The sequence below is a fragment of the Pelobates fuscus genome, chromosome 1 (assembly GCF_036172605.1).
Source record: "Pelobates fuscus isolate aPelFus1 chromosome 1, aPelFus1.pri, whole genome shotgun sequence".
NCBI lineage: Eukaryota > Metazoa > Chordata > Amphibia > Anura > Pelobatidae > Pelobates > Pelobates fuscus.
In genome coordinates, this window is record NC_086317.1 from 194,441,942 (window position 1) to 194,463,101 (window position 21,160).

Sequence of the window (21,160 nt, forward strand, 5' to 3'; positions counted from 1 at the left end):
TACATTTTGCTAAAAAAAGATACTATGGATGGCAAATAACAACGTAACTTTCTTTTCAGTATATTTGGCTATATTGCATTACATTTCTGATACAGATATTTTAACCATCCTCCTTCCTATACACAGACAAGTGTTCAATAAAATATACAGTTGATTCAGGATGCACGAACTAGTGCCACTATCATGTTATCCTTACTCCATCTTTCTAAAAAAATCATGTCTCTTGCATGCCATTTGTACATTTAAAATGTGAACTTTATTGACACATTTAACACTTGGTACTTGTTGACAAAATGTAAAAATTGTGCTTAAATAAACATATTAAAACTTTGTACAGTGAAACACCCTCCTACTAATAGCTTTTATGCCAGAAAAAGCCCATTCAACAGCTTTTCTCCCAGAGACATGCAGTGTAAACTAAATTTAGCATTGTAACTCCTAGAGGTAGCTTTTTCAGGGCAATGTGAGATTCTTGTTAATTGTATTGTTATTTCTCTTGATTAAAAACAAAAAGGAAAATAAGAGTGTTGTTAAAGGGAGGTGCATTTTATGGAGGCTGGTAGTTGTGAGTTTAGTGCACCGTATTGTTTTTTTGGTGTCTGGCAGCATAATGGGTACATCAGCTTAGAGGGATATTGAAAATAAACTGCTGGGGTAGAACAAACAATGCAAAGTTTTATTTATGGAAGTGATTCCTGGTGCAGAGGTATGCATGCTAGGAGGTACTTGGGCATTGGCAAGGCAGCTAAAGTTGAACTAAAACAGTATTAAGGTAATAAGGATGGTGTTCTCACCTCATCCATCTCTATCACTCTACACTTCTCCATTTCACCCACCTCTACCTGATCTTTTTCCTCAGTTAACTATCTCATATATTGATTAGGAAGGTTGATTTGTTTTAATGAGGATAAGTGACTGGGTAATTTGTGGACTATACGGTGGAAGTGGCCCAATAAGTAACAGGATTGGATGTAAAGAAACAGCAAGTTGGAAAATGCTTCCATAGAAATATCAGATGTTACGATCCTACTCGTCAGGAGTGGTTAATAAACCAACATAAGCCCCCTGTCCTTTGACCCCTGACAGGGGTTGAGGTCCAGGGGTCAGTGTGGTCACGTGATCTGGAAAAGACCTCTTCTCCCACTCCACATCTTCACTGTGAGGTCACTGCAGGGCAAGAGGGCACAGGAAGTTAGTCAGTTTCAGTTTATTTATACACATGAAAGAGAGAGCATAAATTATAGATAGACAGACTGAGCTCTCTCACCTGTCAAATCTCTCTTTATATAGAGGTGAGTGTCCCATACCTTAAATGAAGGGGTTAGGGGTGGCATATTTGTAAAAGGGGGAGTTGTTAGAGGAAATATGGGAAGGTGAGAGATGGAGGGCAGGTTATGGAAGGCTAGTGGCACGACCCTTGATCGCCAGAACACGTCGTGGGAGACACGGAGTAAGGCCAGGAACATAGACCCACAGCTTGACCCGGCAGTCACTGAGAGAAAAAGCGAGGAATACAGAAAAAAAGGAATGGGAGGGAGGTGGAAGTTTATTAGAAACACAAGAGGGGAAATAGAATATAAGATAGGGAAGAGAAGGGGAGAGGGTTAAAGGAAAGAAAATCAGGCACATTAGTACTAAAGAGGAAAAAAAAGACATAAAAAAGGGAAAGAAATGGCAAGTTCCCTAATAGGTACAATTGTTATGGAATGCAACATAATAAATTATACCTAAAGCAAATAACTTTTAAATTACTTAATTGGTTATAACTTACCTGGATGCAGTGAAGACATGGCGGCTGTTAGCACACATGGCATTAATAGGACTCTCGTGGCCCTTCACTTCTCCTATAGGTGTAAAATTCTCCATATTCCAAACCTTCAGAGTGCCACCACGACAACCACTGAGCATCATTGGACGTCCTGGCACAAAGCCCAAAGCGCAAACCCAATCTCGATGTGCATTGGGAACTTGCTGCAAAATAAATTACATATTTATCACCATTTTGATGTTTTTTCTTTATTTGTTACGTTAAAAGACTTACCTCTCTTTCACAATGTCAGTTTGTATTATCTGAATACCTTACATCAGTGTTCCCCAACCCCCGGGCCGCTGACCGGTACCGGTCCATGGATCAAACGGTACCGGGCCGCCCAGGGGTGTGCGAGCCTGCCGGCTAATGCAGGGCTGGCATTGCCCAAGTGCCAGCCCTGCAATGTGCCTGCGGATCGGAGGGGAGATCAGAGATCTCCCTCCCCGGTCCGCAGGCACTGTGCTGACAGCCGTCAGCGGAGGGAATGAGAGAGGACCCGGGAGCTCTTACCTGCAGCTCCTCCGGGTCCTCCTCTCGCGAGATTTGGAGCGTTGCCGCGGTAACCACGGCAACGCTCCAAATCTCGCGAGAGTGAACTCTAGCCCTGTAACTGGGCTAGAGTTCATCTCACCACCACCGGACCACCAGGGAATCCCCACCGGACCACCAGGGACTAATAAATGTCCCCCCTCCTCCCAGTAAAGGTAAGAGGGGGGAGAGGAGGGAGGGGGGACATGAATATATTAAGTTCAATTAAATAAATTAAAAAAAAGCCTCCCTACCCTCCTTACCCCCCATACACACACTGCCCCACAAACACTGCCCCAAACACACACACACTACACACACTGCCCCGCAAACACTGCCCCCATAGACACACTGCACACACTGCCCCACAAACACTGCCCCCCATACACACACCGCCCCAAACACACACACACTGCAACTCTCACACACACTGCCACCCTCACATACACACCTCACCGCTCACACACACATACACACAATTTTGAGTCTATGTCTTCATGTGACTGTGTTTGTGATTTTCTGACTATGTATGTGTCTGCGTGTTTTTTTAATATATGTGACTGTTTTTTTTTTTGTCTTATTAAATCAAAACAAGCGGGCCACGGAAAAATTATCAAACGTTTACCGGTTCGCGGCGATAAAAAGGTTGGGGAGCACTGCCTTACATGGCTAGTGCAATTGAAGTCATCTCATTAGGGAGCCAGTTGCAATTGAGAAGCTTTGCTTCCTCACATAACATTAGAACTACTCTCCTTAACAAACCTAGCTTATTCAACAAGACTCAAACTTCCTACTATACTTAATTCATGGATCAATTCTCTCTGTAACCTAGGTGGCTCTGAGTTAGGTTGATGAGTAGGAGCATGATATGATAGAAAGCATAGGAGGAGTTTATTGGGAGGAGATAAATGAGCTTCAGTCAAGGTCTCCATCTTTCAAAATAATGTTTTGGTGGTTCTCCAGTTCTTTCAATGTGCATGTGCATACTGCAATGGATCTTTACTGGTGCCTTTACGGCCATGTTTTCTCATAAATGTGTGGGTAATGTCCTATGATTTAAGCATTTTGACTTACATGGCTTGTTCTACGCTTAGGTTCTCATGATCATCTTACAAAGAGCAAATTAGTTAATATCTAAATTACTGGCAGCCATAAGAAAAAGCATTGCAGTCTATTAGTTGTAGGATTTGTTGTCCTGTATGTTGGCTTTACAAGCCAATATTTAAAATGACATGCATATGGACAAGCATAGTACATCACATTTTACCATCTTGTGAAAATGTGGTAACACTGAATCTCTTGTATAAGTGGTGTTTTAGGCTGACTTGGTCTGATGTGGACTTAGACAGTGGAAACAAATTCACACTTGTGAAAAAATATTGGTATACTGAACAGTACAGATTGTTTCTGTTATCATTTCCTATTTTACATTTAGTTATCAGGGAAAACTAAACTAGCAGCATGTTAAAAACACTATCTGTACTATTAAGTGATGTCCACAATGCAATTATGGATGTTATAAAACAGAGTCAGTGTCAATCCCCTGTCCACTAGGTACATAATACATACACAAGAGTTGATAAAACAACATCTCTGTGATTTTGTGTGTTGGAGGAACAGCATCATATCTGGGAGTATGATACAAATAAAATACACAATTGATCTTGTAAAATGTCAAACTGGTTTAATCCATTAAAAAATCATTCTAATTCCCTGAAGAAAGATGCAGGAACAAAATTATGATCATGATGTTATATAGCTATTGTGGTGTAAAATGCCACTACAGAATTTTCTAGAGATATGCATTCTAATCTGATTAAACAGAAAACATATAAACAGCATTCATATTTTTTCATGTTCTGATTGAACACATCAATCAAATATTCTCTCTGCTTGTTGGAAAAACATTATCTTAAAGTGAAAATACAGAAGTAGCCTTAACAAAAAAATTTAATCCGGCAACACCAGCATTGACAGCAATAGCATCAACTAAATATGTCCTGTAACTGTCAACAAAATACTGTATAGCTTTGAGGTATTTTCAGTCCATTTCTCTACAGTACTGATACAAATTATCACTGTTCATTGGCTGCTTTGACTGCACTGCTTACTTCATGTAGCAATAGTTCCTTTGTGTTTATTTCCCTGGGTACATTTTGAACCAGTATTTTGTAATGCATTATTTGGGCAAAAAATAAATAAATCTAAATACAAAAACGTTATTTGCTTGTTCAACTGTCCCTCTGAGCACAGTTTAGTGCAGCCTTAGCTGAAAGCAGAACCCTCCCACAAAAGGATGAGACACTACAATCAGGAACATCTTGCTTACTTCATAGTCCTCTACCTGTAATTATGGCATGAGTAGTTTATCTCAAAGACCAGTACCAATCATCACAAAGGATGATTTGAACTACTCTTTAAGCTGATATCAGCAATGCCACTGCTGATACACACATCGGGTTCCCTGCTACCAGTATTATAAGCAACCCAAAACAAAGTGTTCTAGTCTGCTTGGCTGATATCATTAGTGGGACATCTTCAGCGTCTTTGATTTGACAATATCTCTGACACCTATAACCTCCTCTAAGAAATTTAAGTGCTCGAACTGACCTTCTAATTTGATTTTGATATTCCATCAAAGCATTGCTTTTTTTTTTTTCTCAGCCATTCAGTTGTAGATTTAGTTTTGTGTTTTGGAGCATTACGATGCAGCACATTATGATGCTGCATGGCTTTTTGAAAATGTGTTGGTAAAATTCCAAATTTAGTGTACTAGTTAGCTTCATATGATATTATATGCCATCCACCATCATTCATGTTGTCATCATGCACACCACTTCAAAGCCTTCCTTATGGTATGCTCAAATACTCAAATAAGACATGTAAAGAGATGATGTTGTGAGCCATGCCCTTATTTTGTGAGTATTAATGACATTTTCGACTAGGCACATTTAGATGGGCCCTTTCTGAGAAGGAAAATCATTGAAGTATATTCCCTCTATTTGTACATTATTTACTTCTTCAAAGCTTGAAGAAACACTGCATTTTTGGCAATTTCCTTGTAACCTTTTTAGCCTAATAAGCATAAATCCAGTGTTCTTAGAATGTTCTTCACATGATAGCACAACTCACTTCAGGTTAACAATCAACATTTGTGATTGAGTTACAAAAAAAACATACAAATCTTATTGATTTAAACATTTGGATCCAAATACTCCCTTAAGATAGATGTATTTTATATATCCTTCATACATCTTTGCCACTAAAGATAGTGACCGACCATCAATGTGTTTAATGCAGATATACACATTATTACTTTTTATGTGATGTGTTTAACCCCTTAAGGACCAAACTTCTGGAATAAAAGGGAGACATGACATGTCATGTATCCTTAAGGGGTTAATCAAACTCTCTAGATATTAGTAATACTTAGCGAAAGATCAAATCACATTTTAGATCAAATTAATGCGGAATACAGATAATACTTAATGATTAACAAACTTGCACACACTGCTATAAATGTATAAAAATGACTGAGTTTGTTTTGATGTTTTTTCATGTATTTTATTCATATACATATCTGGTATAGTATCCCAGAATAATTGACCTTATTTTGTGAAATAATCCATTTCATAACACGAATGCTGTGTAAATCTCGATTGTATACATTTTGTATTATTTAATGGCATTTTCAGTGATCTATTAAAGTACAATTTAAAAAACAATAGTCTCTCTGTGGCCCCATTACTAATGGCTTTGAGAAATCACCTGAATAAGCTCATGCTGCTGAATGTTCCACTTCTTGACACCATTGTCCCGGGAGCCACTGCAGAGTACACCATTCTGTACAGCCAAACATTCAATCCCATCGTAATGAGGAGGCTCAAGATTGTAGGTTGGAGAAACACTGCCGCCCCATCCTGAGTGAAGTTCAAACATCTGGAAATAAATAGAGGAATAAGGTCAAGAAAGGAGGTCTCAGTGGAAGGACTCAAAGATACAAATATTCAAATAGCAAAGTGAATAAGAATAAAGAAAATAGTGAAAGGTCAAAGAATAACAGGAAATCTGGAAAAGATAATTATTTAAAAGAGAGGAATAAAATGGGGATAAATAGAAAAGGAGGGAGTTCAGAAATAAATAAGGAAAACAATGCAAACTTTAGCACCTTGACATAATGGTCCTTCGAACCAGTGATAACAAGGTCACGGCCAATCTTTGTGTTGGTGACGGTGAGACACATTACAGGTGCCATGTGACCTGTTAGTTTCCCAATGTGCTGTAGCCTGTAAAAGCATGATCAAGTTATTTTCATAAATGTTTTTGAATGTATCATTTAACTCATATACAATTATTTATCCAGACACTCTTTTATATAGAAAAAAAGTATATGTATGTGTTGGGTGAAGAGTCCTAATATGTATATTTAGATATTATTAAAATAATGTTTTGTCCTGGCAAATCATATGAACAGCCAGGTTAACTAAGTAATGTGTTTTATGAAATTGACTATTTATAAATTTTAAATCATATAATAAGGCATATGACAAGACTGTATATAGGTGAAAACCTAAATACACTGAACAAAATTATAAACACCACACTTTTTTGTTTTTGCCCCCATTTTTCATGAGCTGAACTCAAAGATCTAAGACTTTTTCTACGTACACAAAAGACCTATTTCTCTCAAATATTGTTCACGAATCTGTCTAAATCTGTTAGTAAACACTTCTCCTTTGCTGAGATAATACATTCACCTCACAGGTTTGGCATATCAAGATGCTAACTAGACAGCATGATTATTGCACAGGTGTGCCACAATAAAATGCCTCTCTAAAATGTGCAGTTTTGTCACACAGCACAATGCCACAGATTTCGCAAGTTTTGAGGGAGCGTGCAATTGGCATGCTGACTGCAGGAATGTCCACCAGAGCTATTACCCGTTAATTGAATGTAATTTCTCTACCATAAGCTGTCTCCAAAGACGTTTCAGAGAATTTGGCAGTACATCCGACCGGCCTCACAACCGCAGACCACGTGTAACCACACTAGCCCAGGACCTCCACATCCAGCATCTTCACCTCCAAGAACGGCTGAGACCAGTCACCCGGACAGCTGCTGCAACAATCGGTTTGTCAGAAACCGTCTCAGGGAAGCTCATCTGCATGCTCATGTTCCTCATCGGGGTCTCGACCGGACTGCAGTTCATCGTCGTAACCGACTTGCGTGGACAAATGCTCACATTCAATGGCGTCTGGCACTTTGGAGAGGTTTCCTCTTCACGGATGTATCCTGGTTTTCACTGTGCAGGGCAAATGGCAGACAGCGTGTATGGCGTCGCTTGAGTGAGCGGTTTGCTGATGTCAACATTGTGGATAAAGTGGCCCAGGGTGGCGGTGTGGTTATGGTATGGGCAGGCGTATGTTATGGACAATGAACACAGGTGCATTTTATTGATGGCATTTTGAATGCACAGAGATACCATGATGAGATCCTGATGCCCACTGTTGTGCCATACATCCACGGCCATCACCTCATGTTGCAGCATGATAATGCAGGACCCCATATTGCAAGGATCTGTACATAATTCTTGGAAGCTGAAAACATCCCAGTTCTTGCATAGCCAGCATACTCACCGGACATGTCACCCATTGAACATGTTTGGGATGCTCTGGATCGGAGTTTACGACAGCGTTTTCCAGGTCCTGCCAATATCCAGCAACTTCGCACAGCCATTGAAGAGAAGTGGACCAACATTCCACAGGCCACAATCAACAACCTGATCAACTCTATGCAAAGGAGATGTGTTGCACTGCATGAGACAAATGGTGGTCACACCAGATACTGACTGGTTTTCGGATCCCTCTGGACCCCCACAATACAGTAAAACTGCACATTTTAGAGTGGCCTTAGATTGTGGCCAGCCTAAGGCACACCTGTGTAATAATCATGCTGTCTAATCAGCATCCTGATATGCCACACCTGTGAGGTGGATAGATTATCTCGGCAAAGGAGAAGTGCTCACTAACACAGATTTAGACAGATTTGAGAACAATATTTGAGAGAAATAGGCCTTTTGTGTACATAGAAAAAGTCTTAGATCTTTGAGTTCAGCTCATGAAAAATGGGGGAAAAAACAAAAGTGTTGTGTTTATAAATTTGTTCAGTGTATGTGGCATACTCATTAAACTGAAAAGTAAGAATTAATGTTAGAGTATATTGTTATGCAAATACAAACTATGCTAGTTATATCTGTATTCTATTAGAAGTTGGTTTTACATCAAAACTAATTATGTCTTCTTTATGCACAGACACAGCACAAAAGCTTGTTGATGAGTGATGTTCAATAGAATAACATAATTTGTATTTAGCCAATCCCAAAAAGATACCTTTTTTTATCAGCAAAGAAGACAGAAAAATCTCTGTACACTAGAAGAAGATTGCCCTGGACTACAAGCATTTTGGTAGGCAGTGTCCTTCTAAAGTGCAGAAAACCTGTGCTGTTATTTTTTCTGTAGTTAAAAAAAACCATTTACTTATTTGTGTAATCATGAGCTAGTTCTTTACTACAATAAGGCCAATACAATCGTGCTTAAGCTCACTACAGAGTTTGCATGCAAATGCATATACAAACCTGCTCAATTCCCATGCCCTCACTGCATTCCCGGTTGCAGTGTACATAATGGTCCCATCTGGGTTAAGAGCAATCTGATTGATTTGCATATCCCCCTGGGAACTACTAGTTGGGCGAAAGCCTAGTCCGGAGCAGGGGTCCCCTGATACCACCTGACCTGAAGACCTGATGGAAAAAAATATTAATCTATTGGAGAGAGACTGAGGAATTGAAGAGAGATTGAAGAATTATTGATCATGTAGAAAATAAAAAATTGGAGCTACTCAACACTCACATTAGTGTCCTCACACATCGTGCAGGGTCACGGATATCCCAGACCCGCAAACAAGAGGCAGATGCGGTAATTACAAGGCCTGAGTTGGGACAATGCTTTAGCGATACTACGTTGTGAGGATGGCCACGTAGGGAGCCAATCTCTTGACCTGTTACTAAATTCCACATCTTGCAAGTGCGATCTTAGAAATAGGAAACACCATTAATGATTAAACAATATAAATGTTTTACTTGTACTCGATTAGCTACTAACAAATGCTATCACGTTCCCCAGATATGTCAACCAATACCTAATTTGACCAAAAATTCTATCTTAGGAAACAACATTTCTAAAATGTTTCAAATGAGTGGATGCAAACAACAGTGCCCAATATTTTTAGACTATAAATTTGCAATGATCAATCCTGATGTAAAATGGTACTTTAAGTTTCATTATTCCCTTTAATCATGTATCAAGTGTTGCATAAATTGTTAGCCATGTACAATTATGCTAGCACCAGCTCTACTAACAACACCCCAGTATAACGTACTAATATATTATATACATATATTCAATATATTTACACTAATAACACACTCTGCATACACAACAAAGACTGTGCTTTCACTTATCTTGGATGGGTGATACCTTTAGATCCAGTAAATAGTAACTCTTCTGTTGCATCCACACAAAGAACAGGCTTTGTATGTCCCTCTGCTACAGCCACACACTGCAGTGGGGCCATTCTAGCACCTTTTACACCCCCAACAGGACTTATCACACCCCTGTGTGGCAGAAAGAAAGCAATGTAGGACATATGGATCAGTATCATTTACTTAATCTCTGCATGTTTAGTAACCTACATTTTTCTGTCACAAGTAATCTCAAATGCACTGTTAATATCTGTATCTATAATGGTTTATTAATTATATTCATATATATAAATTCATGCTATTAAGTTGCAAATGATGCAAAACATCTAAATTTTAACAAAGTAAACATTGCAGTGTTATTTCCATTCTTTAAGTTAGTTATAAGAAGCAAGATATAATATTACACGACCAGAAAGGACAGGCTGGTGTGTCATGCAGATAATGGCACCCATAAGAATTGACTCATAACGTTAGGTGTAACTGATGAAACGCAATAAAGGGTGTGAAACGGAAATTAAAATCTGAGCTTGTGATAACTTTAGGGATTTATAATAACTTAGTACATGCACACAGGATAAGATGGTGCGGTACCTGGAGGCCTCCGAGAAGGAGCAGTCACTCTCATCAGACCTAGAGAGAAAGTCCAGGGTTAGAAAGAGAGAGAGCAGAAATGTTACGAGAGATGTAAAAGACAGATACAGAGAGTGGAGAACAGATAGTTTGAAGTCAGAGCAGTGGTTATGAATTAACAGTATAGAGTATCTTACTTATCCAGTGCAGCTCCTGTGCTTTGATTGCTAGTAAGTCTAGAAAATACATTTTTATCATTACGAGGTCTCATGGGAGGAGAAGATGGGGGAGTTAGATTGGAGTCCATGGCCCTAAATGGAAGGTTAAAAAACAAAATTAAATCTGTAACACAATGCTAATCATCAATTTTAATATAACTTTATGTTTCCTAAAAAAAGACTGAAAACCCGAGATCTTTACTGGCTTTGACTATGGTTTTACACAGCTCACAGTATGAGCTTTGCTGGGAGTAGCCTAATATCCCACCAATAAGGACAACTTTTTGTGTTGTCTCTCTTACAGGAAAACACAGTCCTTCCTATTTTATTGATGTGTGTAGCTGATCAGTTTCTCCAACTTCAGTCCTAATGAGTGTTAATTCCTATATCTAAGATCATGTAGTCATTTCCTTTTACATATTTACATACAATGTTAGTACTAAATATAACTATTTCTTTCCATGTGAACCCCCATGTACAGTACGACCTGGAAATATTTGGACACTGACACAATTTTTACAAGTTTGGCTCTCTATGCCACCACAATGGATCTGAAATGAGACAACCAAGATGCAATTCAAGTACACACTTTCAGCTTTGATTCAAGGGGTTGGACAAAAATATTGTATGAAATGTTTAGGAATTGCAACCATTTTCATACACAGGTCTCCTTATATCAGTAGCTCAAATGTAATTTGACAAACTAACACAATCATAAATAAAATTGTATTTTTTCCCGTTAAGAGATGACCGAACCCCTCCTACACTATACGCCTTTGAGTACCCAATCATAAAACCTGTGGACTCACACGAGGGGCTTCAAGCAGGCAGTCTCTGATACCTAAGGTCACGATCATTGCACCGATACGTAGCCGAGCCTAGCGTGCCGGTAATAACCAGACACTCTGGTGCTTAAGCCTGACATTTGGCACTCGACACACACTTACTTTAGACAAGCTAGCACACAGCAGAGACGGGCCTTAGGTATAGCTAAATACAGCTTTACACCCTGCAGAGTATTTATGAAAGCTTTAGGGCGAGAAGTAACTGTTGTGTTTCTAACTCCTTACTCTACTGTACCCCTGACCACAAAAAATGGTGTGCGTCATAAGATTGTTATGATTTTGTATTTGTAACTTGCAACCTTTTACATTGTAACCTCATTCTTACCTATTCGCACAACTAAAAATAAAGATTGACACAAAAAAATAAAAATTTGAATTTATAATACTTTGTCGAGAATCCTTTGCAGGGCATGACTGCATGAAGTCTGGAATGCAAGGACAATACTGGATTTCAACCTATCTTCAGTTGTTATTTGTTTGTGTGTTTCTTTCTGCCTACGTTTTGTCTTTAGCAAGGGAAATGCATGCTCGATCAGATTGAGATCAGGAGATTGACTAAGGCCATTGCAGAATATTCCACTTCTTTGCATTATGTTGCTTTCACAATATATTTTTGTTCATTGTCCATCTGTAATCTGAAGTGCCATTTAATCAACTTTGCTGAATTTGGCTGAATCTGAGCAGACAATATATCCCTATACACTTCAGAATTCATCAAGCTGATATTGTCTTCTGTTACATCATCAATAGACACTAGTGACCCAGTGCCACTGGAAGCCATGCCTGCCCATGCCATCACATTGCCTCAACTATGTTTTTTTGATTTACAGATGATATAGTATGCTTTGGATCATGAGCCGTTCCAAGCCCTGTCCATTTCCCCCCCATCATTTTGGTACAGGTTGATCTTAGTTTCATCTGTCCAATGAATGCTGTTCCAAAACTGGGCTGGCCTTTTTAGATGCTTTTTGGCAAAGTCTAATCTGTCCTTTCTATTCTTGAGCTTACAAATGGTTTCCACCTTGTGGTTAATCCAATGTATGTGCTCTTGTGAAGTCTTCTCTTTTGGTAGACACATAGCTCCTGAATGGTGTATTTCACTTGGCGGGATGTTTGGAAGGGGTTTTTCTTGGAAAAGATCCTACGATCCTACGATCATCCACCACTGTTGCTTTTCATGGACATCCAGGCTTTCTCATGTTTCAGAGCTCAGTGTTTTCTTTTTTTCTCATAATGTACCAAAATGTTGATTTAGCCAATCCTAAATGTTCTTGCTATTTCTCTGATGGATTTTTATGGCAGTCTAAGGATGGCCTGTTAAACTTACATTGAGAGCGCCTTTGATCGCATGCTGTGGGTTCACAGCAACAGCTTCCAAATATGAATGCCACACCTGGAATTAAGTTCAGATCTTTTACCTGCTTAATTAATGAATACATATCAAATAAATAGCCTACACCTGTCCATGAAACAGCTTTTGATTCAACTGGCCACATACATATTAAAGAGCTGTAATTCATAAACCCATCCTCCAATTTGGATGTGAAAACTTAAAGACTGCACTTTAAACCCATTCAATATTAAACTATAACTTGAATTTGCTCGGCAAACAGACAAAATAACAAAACTTGTGTCAGTGTCTAAATATTTCCAGACCTAACTGAATTTCCATGTAAACACCCTGCTAGCTTCAAATTTACATAAGTTTTCAATAGCATCAATAATTGCTCCTTGAAAATACTTAAATATATTCTCTGATTCCTCCATGTGAAGCCCATGAAAATGGTATGCTCTAAAAGCCCTAGATAAATATTATCCATGTAATTTAATTTTATCCATGTATGATCCCCATAAATAACCAGATTCTATCATTTATTACCTGGGCTGTCCTTTGTCATAGGACTTTCTGAGTGTCAGAGGAGAGGTTGAGCCTCTGGACTGCCTGGGGCTGAATGGAGAAATAAGAAAGTATACAATACATGCAATGAAAAAGAAAACAATTAAGCCCTGTGCTCAAACTCCCACTACTCCTGGGTGGCAGCAATGACTATAGTACACATTAGCCCCAAAACATACAATAAAAACCAAAGAAAAAAACTTGTGCACTATTCAAAATCCCTATGTAGCACAGGGCTTAGTTGTGTATGTTTGTATTTGTTTTTGTATTATGTGCTGCCGCTCACCCCATGTGTTCTCTATTAAGGGTTAATAAGTATATACTGGTTTAGAAAAATACCCCTCTCTGTCTCATTAGAGGATTTTACCTTAAAGCTGAAGACAGCAAGGTGATTTGTTAGTGTAGGACTCACCTAAGAGGTTTTGCCTTGACGTTGCAGGTGACCTTACACTTAAATGACCATTGGAGTGATACAAAAAAAAAGTCCAGTTATTTAAATGTGCATAGGGATTTGGGATAGTGTGCAAATAACAGTTTTCTTTGGTTTTTACTGTACCTAGAAAATATGCATATTGAAAAAAATAATATAACAAAAAAAAAAAACATCAACTCAGAATTTATCTCCTTTGCAAGTTTTAACAATAATATTATTTTGAAGATGCCTTTCCATCATTTTTTTGTTAATTATGAGTGCTTATTAATGCATCTATAAGCAACTCAACATAAATAATTTTAACCCCCTAAGCCTCCCTCATTTACCAGGAAATATAGGAAATAAATGGGGTACATATCTCACCCAATTAATAGTCTCTCATTCATTTCTAAGGGAAAAGTGTTGAGCATAAGAACATTTGCATTCTATAATTCAAGAAATTCTTACTCATTTTCTAAATGAGCAATGACTGTTCGTGGTTGTTCTATTGCACATGCTTAAATGACTAAGTCAATGCAATGGAGTAAAGCTTGTGTAGAAAATTATGGAATGGTACAACCCACCAAATAGAGGGATTGAAGTAGAATCCTAGATCTAGAGAGAAAAGGATAACCAGGTGGTCTACGTTTTGTAGTTAATAACTTTGCAATAACTATCAATAAAAATGTCTTCTTTTATGATGTGCCACTTACAAGGTATTTCCACGGATAGGTAGGGTAAGGCTATAAGACCCTCTGCCACGAAGAGATCCAGTGGAGAATCCTCCAACATCTTCTAAAATATCAGTCAGTGATGCAAGAGATTTGGTAACATTTCTTCTGGAAGCATCCAGTAATGGGCTCAGGGACTCTGCAGACACAGCCTTCACTTGCCACGAAAGGCGGGGTTCCCCCTGTGAAATAGACAGTTCATTAAAGCACTGAAACAGTAGTATACATCCACAAAGGTTTCACACCAAATAGCTATAACTTGTGCAGACATGTGTAAAGCTTGCTGCAATTACTAACGAGTATATCATAAACACATGGAAGGTTTGAAGCAGATCATAATGAGAACATGACAGCTTTTTTTCTTTTTAGAGTTTTGGCAAATTTATGCCATAATGCAATTCATTAGCTAGCACATCTCTTGTATGTCAGAAACCATAGAAACAACAATTCCATATGTTATTTAAAAGATGACTTCTTGATTTCCTGAATGTAAAAAAACCTTGGTTTAAATCCTGCACCAAGTGGCATCTTGTACCTTAACTGGGCATGCACATCACTGTTAAAATTATTCCTTTACGTGCCACAGTGAGCAATAGTGTAATGCATTCCTAATTCAGCCTTATACAAAAAACAAACGTCTGTGGTTTATGAGCAGGGCCGGCTTTTTCCATGGGCACATGCATTGGGGCCCCACGGTGCTGCCCAGTGTGCCCAGGTCGACAGGGGAGATCCTTAAGTCAAATAAGTCAATGGGACCTAATTTATTTAACCAATCATTGTAAACAGGAGTAGTCCCAGAAGATTGGAAGTTAGCAAATGTTGTGCCCATTCACAAGAAAGGTAGAAGGGAGGAGTCGGGCAACTATAGGCCAGTAAGCCTTACTTCAGTAGTAGGGAAAGTAATGGAAACCATGTTAAAGGATAGGATTGTTGAACATCTAAAATCACATGGATTTCAAGATCAGAGACAACATGGGTTTATTTCAGAGAGATCATGCCAAACTAATCTTACTGAATTTTTTGATTGGGTAACTAAAATAATAGATCAGGGTGGTGCAGTAGACATTGCTTACCTAGATTTCAGTAAGGCTTTTGACACTGTTGCACATAGAAGGCTTATCAATAAATTGCAATCTTTAAGTTTGGATTCCAACATTGTTGAATGGGTAAGGCAGTGGCTGAGTGACAGGCAACAGAGGGTTGTAGTCAATGGAGTATATTCAAAGCTTGGGCTTGTCACCAGTGGGGTATCTCAGGGATCTGTACTTGGACCCATTCTCTTTAATGTTTTTATTAGTGATATTGCAGAAGGTCTTGATGGTAAGGTATGTCTTTTTGCTGATGATACTAAGATATGTAACTGGGTTGATGTTCCAGGAGGGATAAGCGAAATGGCAAATGATTTAGGTAAACTAGAAAAATGGTCAGAGTTGTGGCAACTGACATTTAATGTGGAGAAGTGCAAGATAATGCATCTTGGACGTAAAAACCCAAGGGCAGAGTACAGAATATTTGATAGAGTCCTAACCTCAACATCTGAGGAAAGGGATTTGGGGGTGATTATTTCTGATGACTTAAAGGTAGGCAGACTATGTAATTGAGCTGCAGGAAATGCTAGCAGAATGCTTGGTTGTATAGGGAGAAGTATTAGCAGTAAAAAGAGGGAAGTGCTCATGCCATTATACAGAGCACTGGTGAGACCTCACTTGGAGTGTTGTATGCAGTACTGGAGACCATATCTCCAGAAGGATATTGATACTTTAGAGAGAGCTCAGAAAAGGGCTACTAAACTGGTTCATGGATTGCAGGATTAAACTTACAAGGAAAGGTTAAAGGTTAAAGGAACTTAACATGTATAGCTTGGAGGAAAGACGAGACAGGGGGGATATGATAGAAACATTTAAATACATAAAGGGAATAAACACAGTAAATGAGGAGACTATATTTAAAAGAAGAAAAACTACCACAAGAAGAGGACATAGTTTTAAATTAGAGGGGCAAAGGTTTAAAAATAATATCAGGAAGTTACTTTACTGAGAGGTTAGTGGATGCATGGAATAGCCTTCCAGCTGAAGTGGTAGAGGTTAACACAGTAAAGGAGTTTAAGCATGCGTGGGATAGGCATAAGGCTATCCTAACTATAAGATAAGGCTAGGGACTAATGAAAGTATTTAGAAAATTGGGCAGACTAGATGGGCCTAATGGTTCTTATCTGCCGTTCGATGTGGGAGAGAAGGCGGGAGGAAGGGAGGAAGCACCTATAAGGCAGGTTACTCCTCCCGTAAGCAGGCTGTGTGGAGCGTTGCTGTGCGTTACCATGGCAACGCTCCACACATCATTCTGCGCGTGGAAGGATAGGAGTCTGAAGCCAGACGAGCTGCAACCTACACAGAACTCACCCCCACCACACCACCAGGGCTGGCTGTGTCTCCTCCTACTTCACCAAAAAGTAAGAAGAAGGGAGGGGTGGGGGGGAGTGAAAATTTTATTAATGTATAGCATTATCAAAAAAACAACAAAAAAACGAATTTGCTACCTGCACCCCTCAAACTATGCAACACACACACAGCAACTCCCCCCCCCCCCCAAACACACACAGCACTCTTCACACACACACACACCACCTCTGTCAGGAACAATTCCAGTTTTTCACCACTAGTGGTCTCCCTAGCCACTAGTCAAACATCAGTTACTCACCCATCTGTGCCCAAAAGGTAAGGAGACATGAGGGTGTCTAAAATATGATGTAAATTGATATATGTGAGTGTACCTGGGTCTGAGTCAGTGCATCTGGCTATATGTGTGTGTTTATCTGACTATATGTGTATGTATCTGGCTATGTGTGTGTGTGTATCTGGCTATATGTGTGTGTCTGTATCTGGCTGTATGTGTGTATCTGGCGGTATGTGTGTATGTGTGTATCTGGCTATATGTATGTGTTTATCTAAATAACTGTGTGTGTGTGTATCTGGCTTTATGTGTGTGTTTGTACCTGGCTGTGTGTGTATCTGGCTGTGGTGTGTGAATTGGGCTGTGTGTGTGTGTGTGTATCTGGCTGTGTTTGTGTCAGTGTGTGTATCTATCTGTGTGTGTGTGTGTTTATCTGTGTGAATGTATACCTGTGTCTGTGTGTGTGTCAATGTATATGTGTACTTGTGTGTGTGTGTGTGTGTGTTTCTGAGCATGTGTGTATATATATATATATATATATATATATATATATGTGTCAGTATCTGTGTATCTATACGTGTGGCAATGCATTCATCCCAACATTCTAATGCCAACATAGCACACACATATGCTAACACTGCACACAAATACATCCCTGCATTCCACCACTAACACAGCACACAAATAATCCCCTGTGTTCCAACAACATTGCACACAAATACACCACTGCATGTTTGTCTGTATTGCTGTGTGCATCTCAGTGTTTGTGTAAGTTTGTGTCTGTGTGTATGTGGCAATGCATACATCCCAGCATTCCAATGAAAACACTGCACACAAATACAACTCTGCATGTGTACCTGTGTGTGCACATATCTGTGTGTGTATCAAATTGTGTATATCTGCGTGTCAATGTGTATGTATATCTGTGTTAGTATGTATGTGCATACATCCAGGCAATCAAACACACAGCTGCAAACACAAGCATTATATACAAACACACCCTTGAATTCAAACTCCAAAACTGTATACAAACACGCACTTCACTCACACCAATACTACACACAAATGTACGTCTGCATTTAATAGACAACACTACATCCAAATACACCCCTGCATGCATTAAAATAATACATTCAAACACACCCCTTTAAATACAAACACCAACTCTACACACAAAAGCACACCTGCATTTAAAAGCCAACACTACACACAAGTACACCACTGCATTCCAATGCTAATAGTACATACAAATACACCTCTACATGCACACACATACTCTATACAAAAACATGCTTACATTCAAATTCACAAACACTGCTCACAAATACAACCCTACAAGAATGGCAAAATGGTAGATCCCCAGCTGGCATAGCATCGTGGGAGTTGTATGACAGATTGGTTTCTATCTTTTTCTCCATTCTTGCGCTAGGTTGGGGTGGAGGCCGTTATTGCATACCAGGGAGCTGGGGGTTGGGAGTGGGGGAGGGGGGGGTGCCAGGGTCCAGGGGGCCCCAGCAAATCCAAAAGTCCAATCAATATTAAAGACGCCCTGGACTTACCGAAAACTACTTAATGAACCTGGATATTACAAACATTCCTGATATTTACAACTATCCTGAAAAACCCTGTTACCAAATTCCAAAACCTGCTGTACAACCTCCAAACCATCAACTAACTAAAGCTGATCAGCTGAATGTCTAACTAATACCTAACTGTATTTCTTACTCCTTTATATTTCTGTCTAGTTGTATTTTTATTTACCTGTAACCTATAATTTCAGTTATAGGTTTCCTTCTCTCTATTTACCTGTAATATCACTTCTAAGTTATCCTGTTACATAATAACCTGTCTGGGGCATATTGTCTAACTCTGTTATCTCTCTTCATACTTTCCTATAATTTCACTTATGGGTTCCTTATCTACTAATTGCCTATAGGTTCTCCTCATACCTATTACCTATAATTTAATTTAGAGGTTCTCCCTCTGCCGATAATCTCACTTATAGGTTCTGTTTCTATCTATTTCCTAATATCCTGCCTAGAGCATATTGCCAAACTCGTGTTTTCTGTTATCTTTCAATATACTTACCTGTAATTCCATCTATAGTTTCTACTTTCTCCCTTTATCTTATTTCACTTAAATTCTGCTACTTTTATTGTTTTCAAACCATATCTAAGATTCCAAATAAAGAACCTAAAGTTAACCCCAGTTTAAGTCTCATATCTGACCTGATCGGAAGCATGACAACCTCTCACTCACACAGCACTCCCCCCACACACAGCACCCCCCCCCCCCCACATACAGCATTCCTCACACACAAAGCACACACCCCAAACACACAGCACTTGCCACACACACACATCACCCCCTCCCACACAGCACTCCTCATACACACACAGCACATCTCCCACATACAGCACCCCCCTACACACAGCACCCCCCCACACACAGCACCCATACACAAAAACACATACACTGCACCCCTCAATGCAGTATGTGTGTGTGTGTACTCAGCAGTCTGTCTGTGTGTGTATTCAGCAGTTTGTCTGTATGTGTATTCAGCAGTGTGTGTGTGTGTATTTAGCAGTCTGTGTGTACTCAGCAGTCTGTGTGTACTCAGCAGTCTGTGTGTACTCAGCAGTCTGTGTGTACTCAGCAGTCTGTGTGTATGCTCAGCGGAATGTGAGCATGTATTTAGCAGTCTGTGTGTACCAGGGGGCACATTGGTCATGGAACGAGGGCCAGAGACAGCCAGGGCCTGGCCGCACAGCCATGCTCCAGCTGGGGAGATCAGAGATCTCTACAACTGGAAAGGCAAATTTTAAAAAAATATATCTTCCCTTGATAGGTTGTGGGGCCATTGAGGATGCACAGGGCCCCAGCAACCTACCGCTCTGCATATTACACATTACCCCTTCTTCCCTCTCTCAAAAGGAGACCTGGCAGCTTCACCTGCTCTCTACCAGTTCTCCTTCTTCCTGTCCCACGCGGCACTATGTGTGATGGGGAGAGGCGGGGCTAGGAAGTGACATCACTTCCGGCACTCTCCTATCACACAGAACATTCTCACAGCCACAGAACTGAGGGGGAGCAGCAGCCTGCCAGAGACCACAAAGAGCAGAAGAAAGGTAGGAAAGAAAAAGGCGGAGATGGGAGAGACCACAGGGAGCAGAGCGATGTAGGAAATAAAAAGGGGGAATACTAGGAGAGACCACAAGGAGCAGAGAGAGGAAGGACATAAAAAGGGGAAGATGTGGAGAGAAAAGTTAAAGAAAGCAATAGAAAAAGTGTGCCAAATTGGAGTGCTATGGGAATAGGAGAACAATGTAAGAAACAGTTCATGGAAGAGATGTAGGGAGATCAGAGGGAGAAAATCAAGATAAGAGGAACATACAGAGAGCATGATAAGTGTATGGGGACAGCAATGGAAAGGAGACAGAGAGATGATTGAAAATTATGGGGAATGGAAATAGGGGCTGGTGGAAAGATATGGGTTGAGAATTGCAGGACTAGGGCTGCTGGTAATATGAAATGTGTAGTGATGGTGCTGTACAGAATATGGGTCAGTGTTTGTTAGTTTGTCTTTGTGTGAGTATTGAGTGTGTGTTTGTGGATATGTGAGTCACTGATTGTGTCAGAATGACAGTCCGTGAGTCAGTGATTGTGTGAGTCAGTGATTGTGTCAGAATAACAGTATGTGGGTCAGTGATTGTGTGAGTCAGTCATTGTGTTAGAATGACAGTGGGTGAGCCAGTGAATGTGTGGGAATGACAGTGTGTGGGTCAGTGTTCTTGTGAGTCCGTGATTGTGTCAGAATAACAGTATGTGGGTCAGTGATTGTGTGAGACAGTCATTGTGTCAGAGTGAAGGTGTGTGGGTCAGTGGTTGTGTGAGTCAATGTGCATTTTTTACAAGCAATGTTTATATATGCATACTACA

At 39.7% G+C, this 21,160-nt stretch overlaps 1 protein-coding gene across 10 annotated transcripts in view; it reads right to left on the reverse strand.

Moving 5' to 3' along the window:
• Positions 1–233: 233 nt before the first annotated feature.
• The window catches only part of KIF21B (kinesin family member 21B), a 118,875-nt gene continuing 97,948 nt past the window's right edge, over positions 234–21,160 (reverse strand). For 4 of the 10 annotated variants that reach the window (XM_063453202.1, XM_063453201.1, XM_063453207.1 and 1 more), the window contains 12 exons: positions 14,534–14,733; positions 13,391–13,459; positions 10,646–10,759; positions 10,470–10,508; positions 9,874–10,010; positions 9,247–9,427; positions 8,973–9,137; positions 6,507–6,624; positions 6,107–6,277; positions 1,772–1,971; positions 1,268–1,492; positions 234–1,167 (listed from right to left, as the gene is read on the reverse strand). In XM_063453202.1, coding sequence (XP_063309272.1) covers positions 1,393–1,492; positions 1,772–1,971; positions 6,107–6,277; positions 6,507–6,624; positions 8,973–9,137; positions 9,247–9,427; positions 9,874–10,010; positions 10,470–10,508; positions 10,646–10,759; positions 13,391–13,459; positions 14,534–14,733 — 1,494 coding nt within the window. In that variant the 3' untranslated portion in view covers positions 234–1,167; positions 1,268–1,392. The remainder of the gene's footprint in view (positions 1,168–1,267; positions 1,493–1,771; positions 1,972–6,106; positions 6,278–6,506; positions 6,625–8,972; positions 9,138–9,246; positions 9,428–9,873; positions 10,011–10,469; positions 10,509–10,645; positions 10,760–13,390; positions 13,460–14,533; positions 14,734–21,160) is intronic. The other 6 variants (XM_063453209.1, XM_063453204.1, XM_063453210.1 and 3 more) reach the window with 3 other exon arrangements.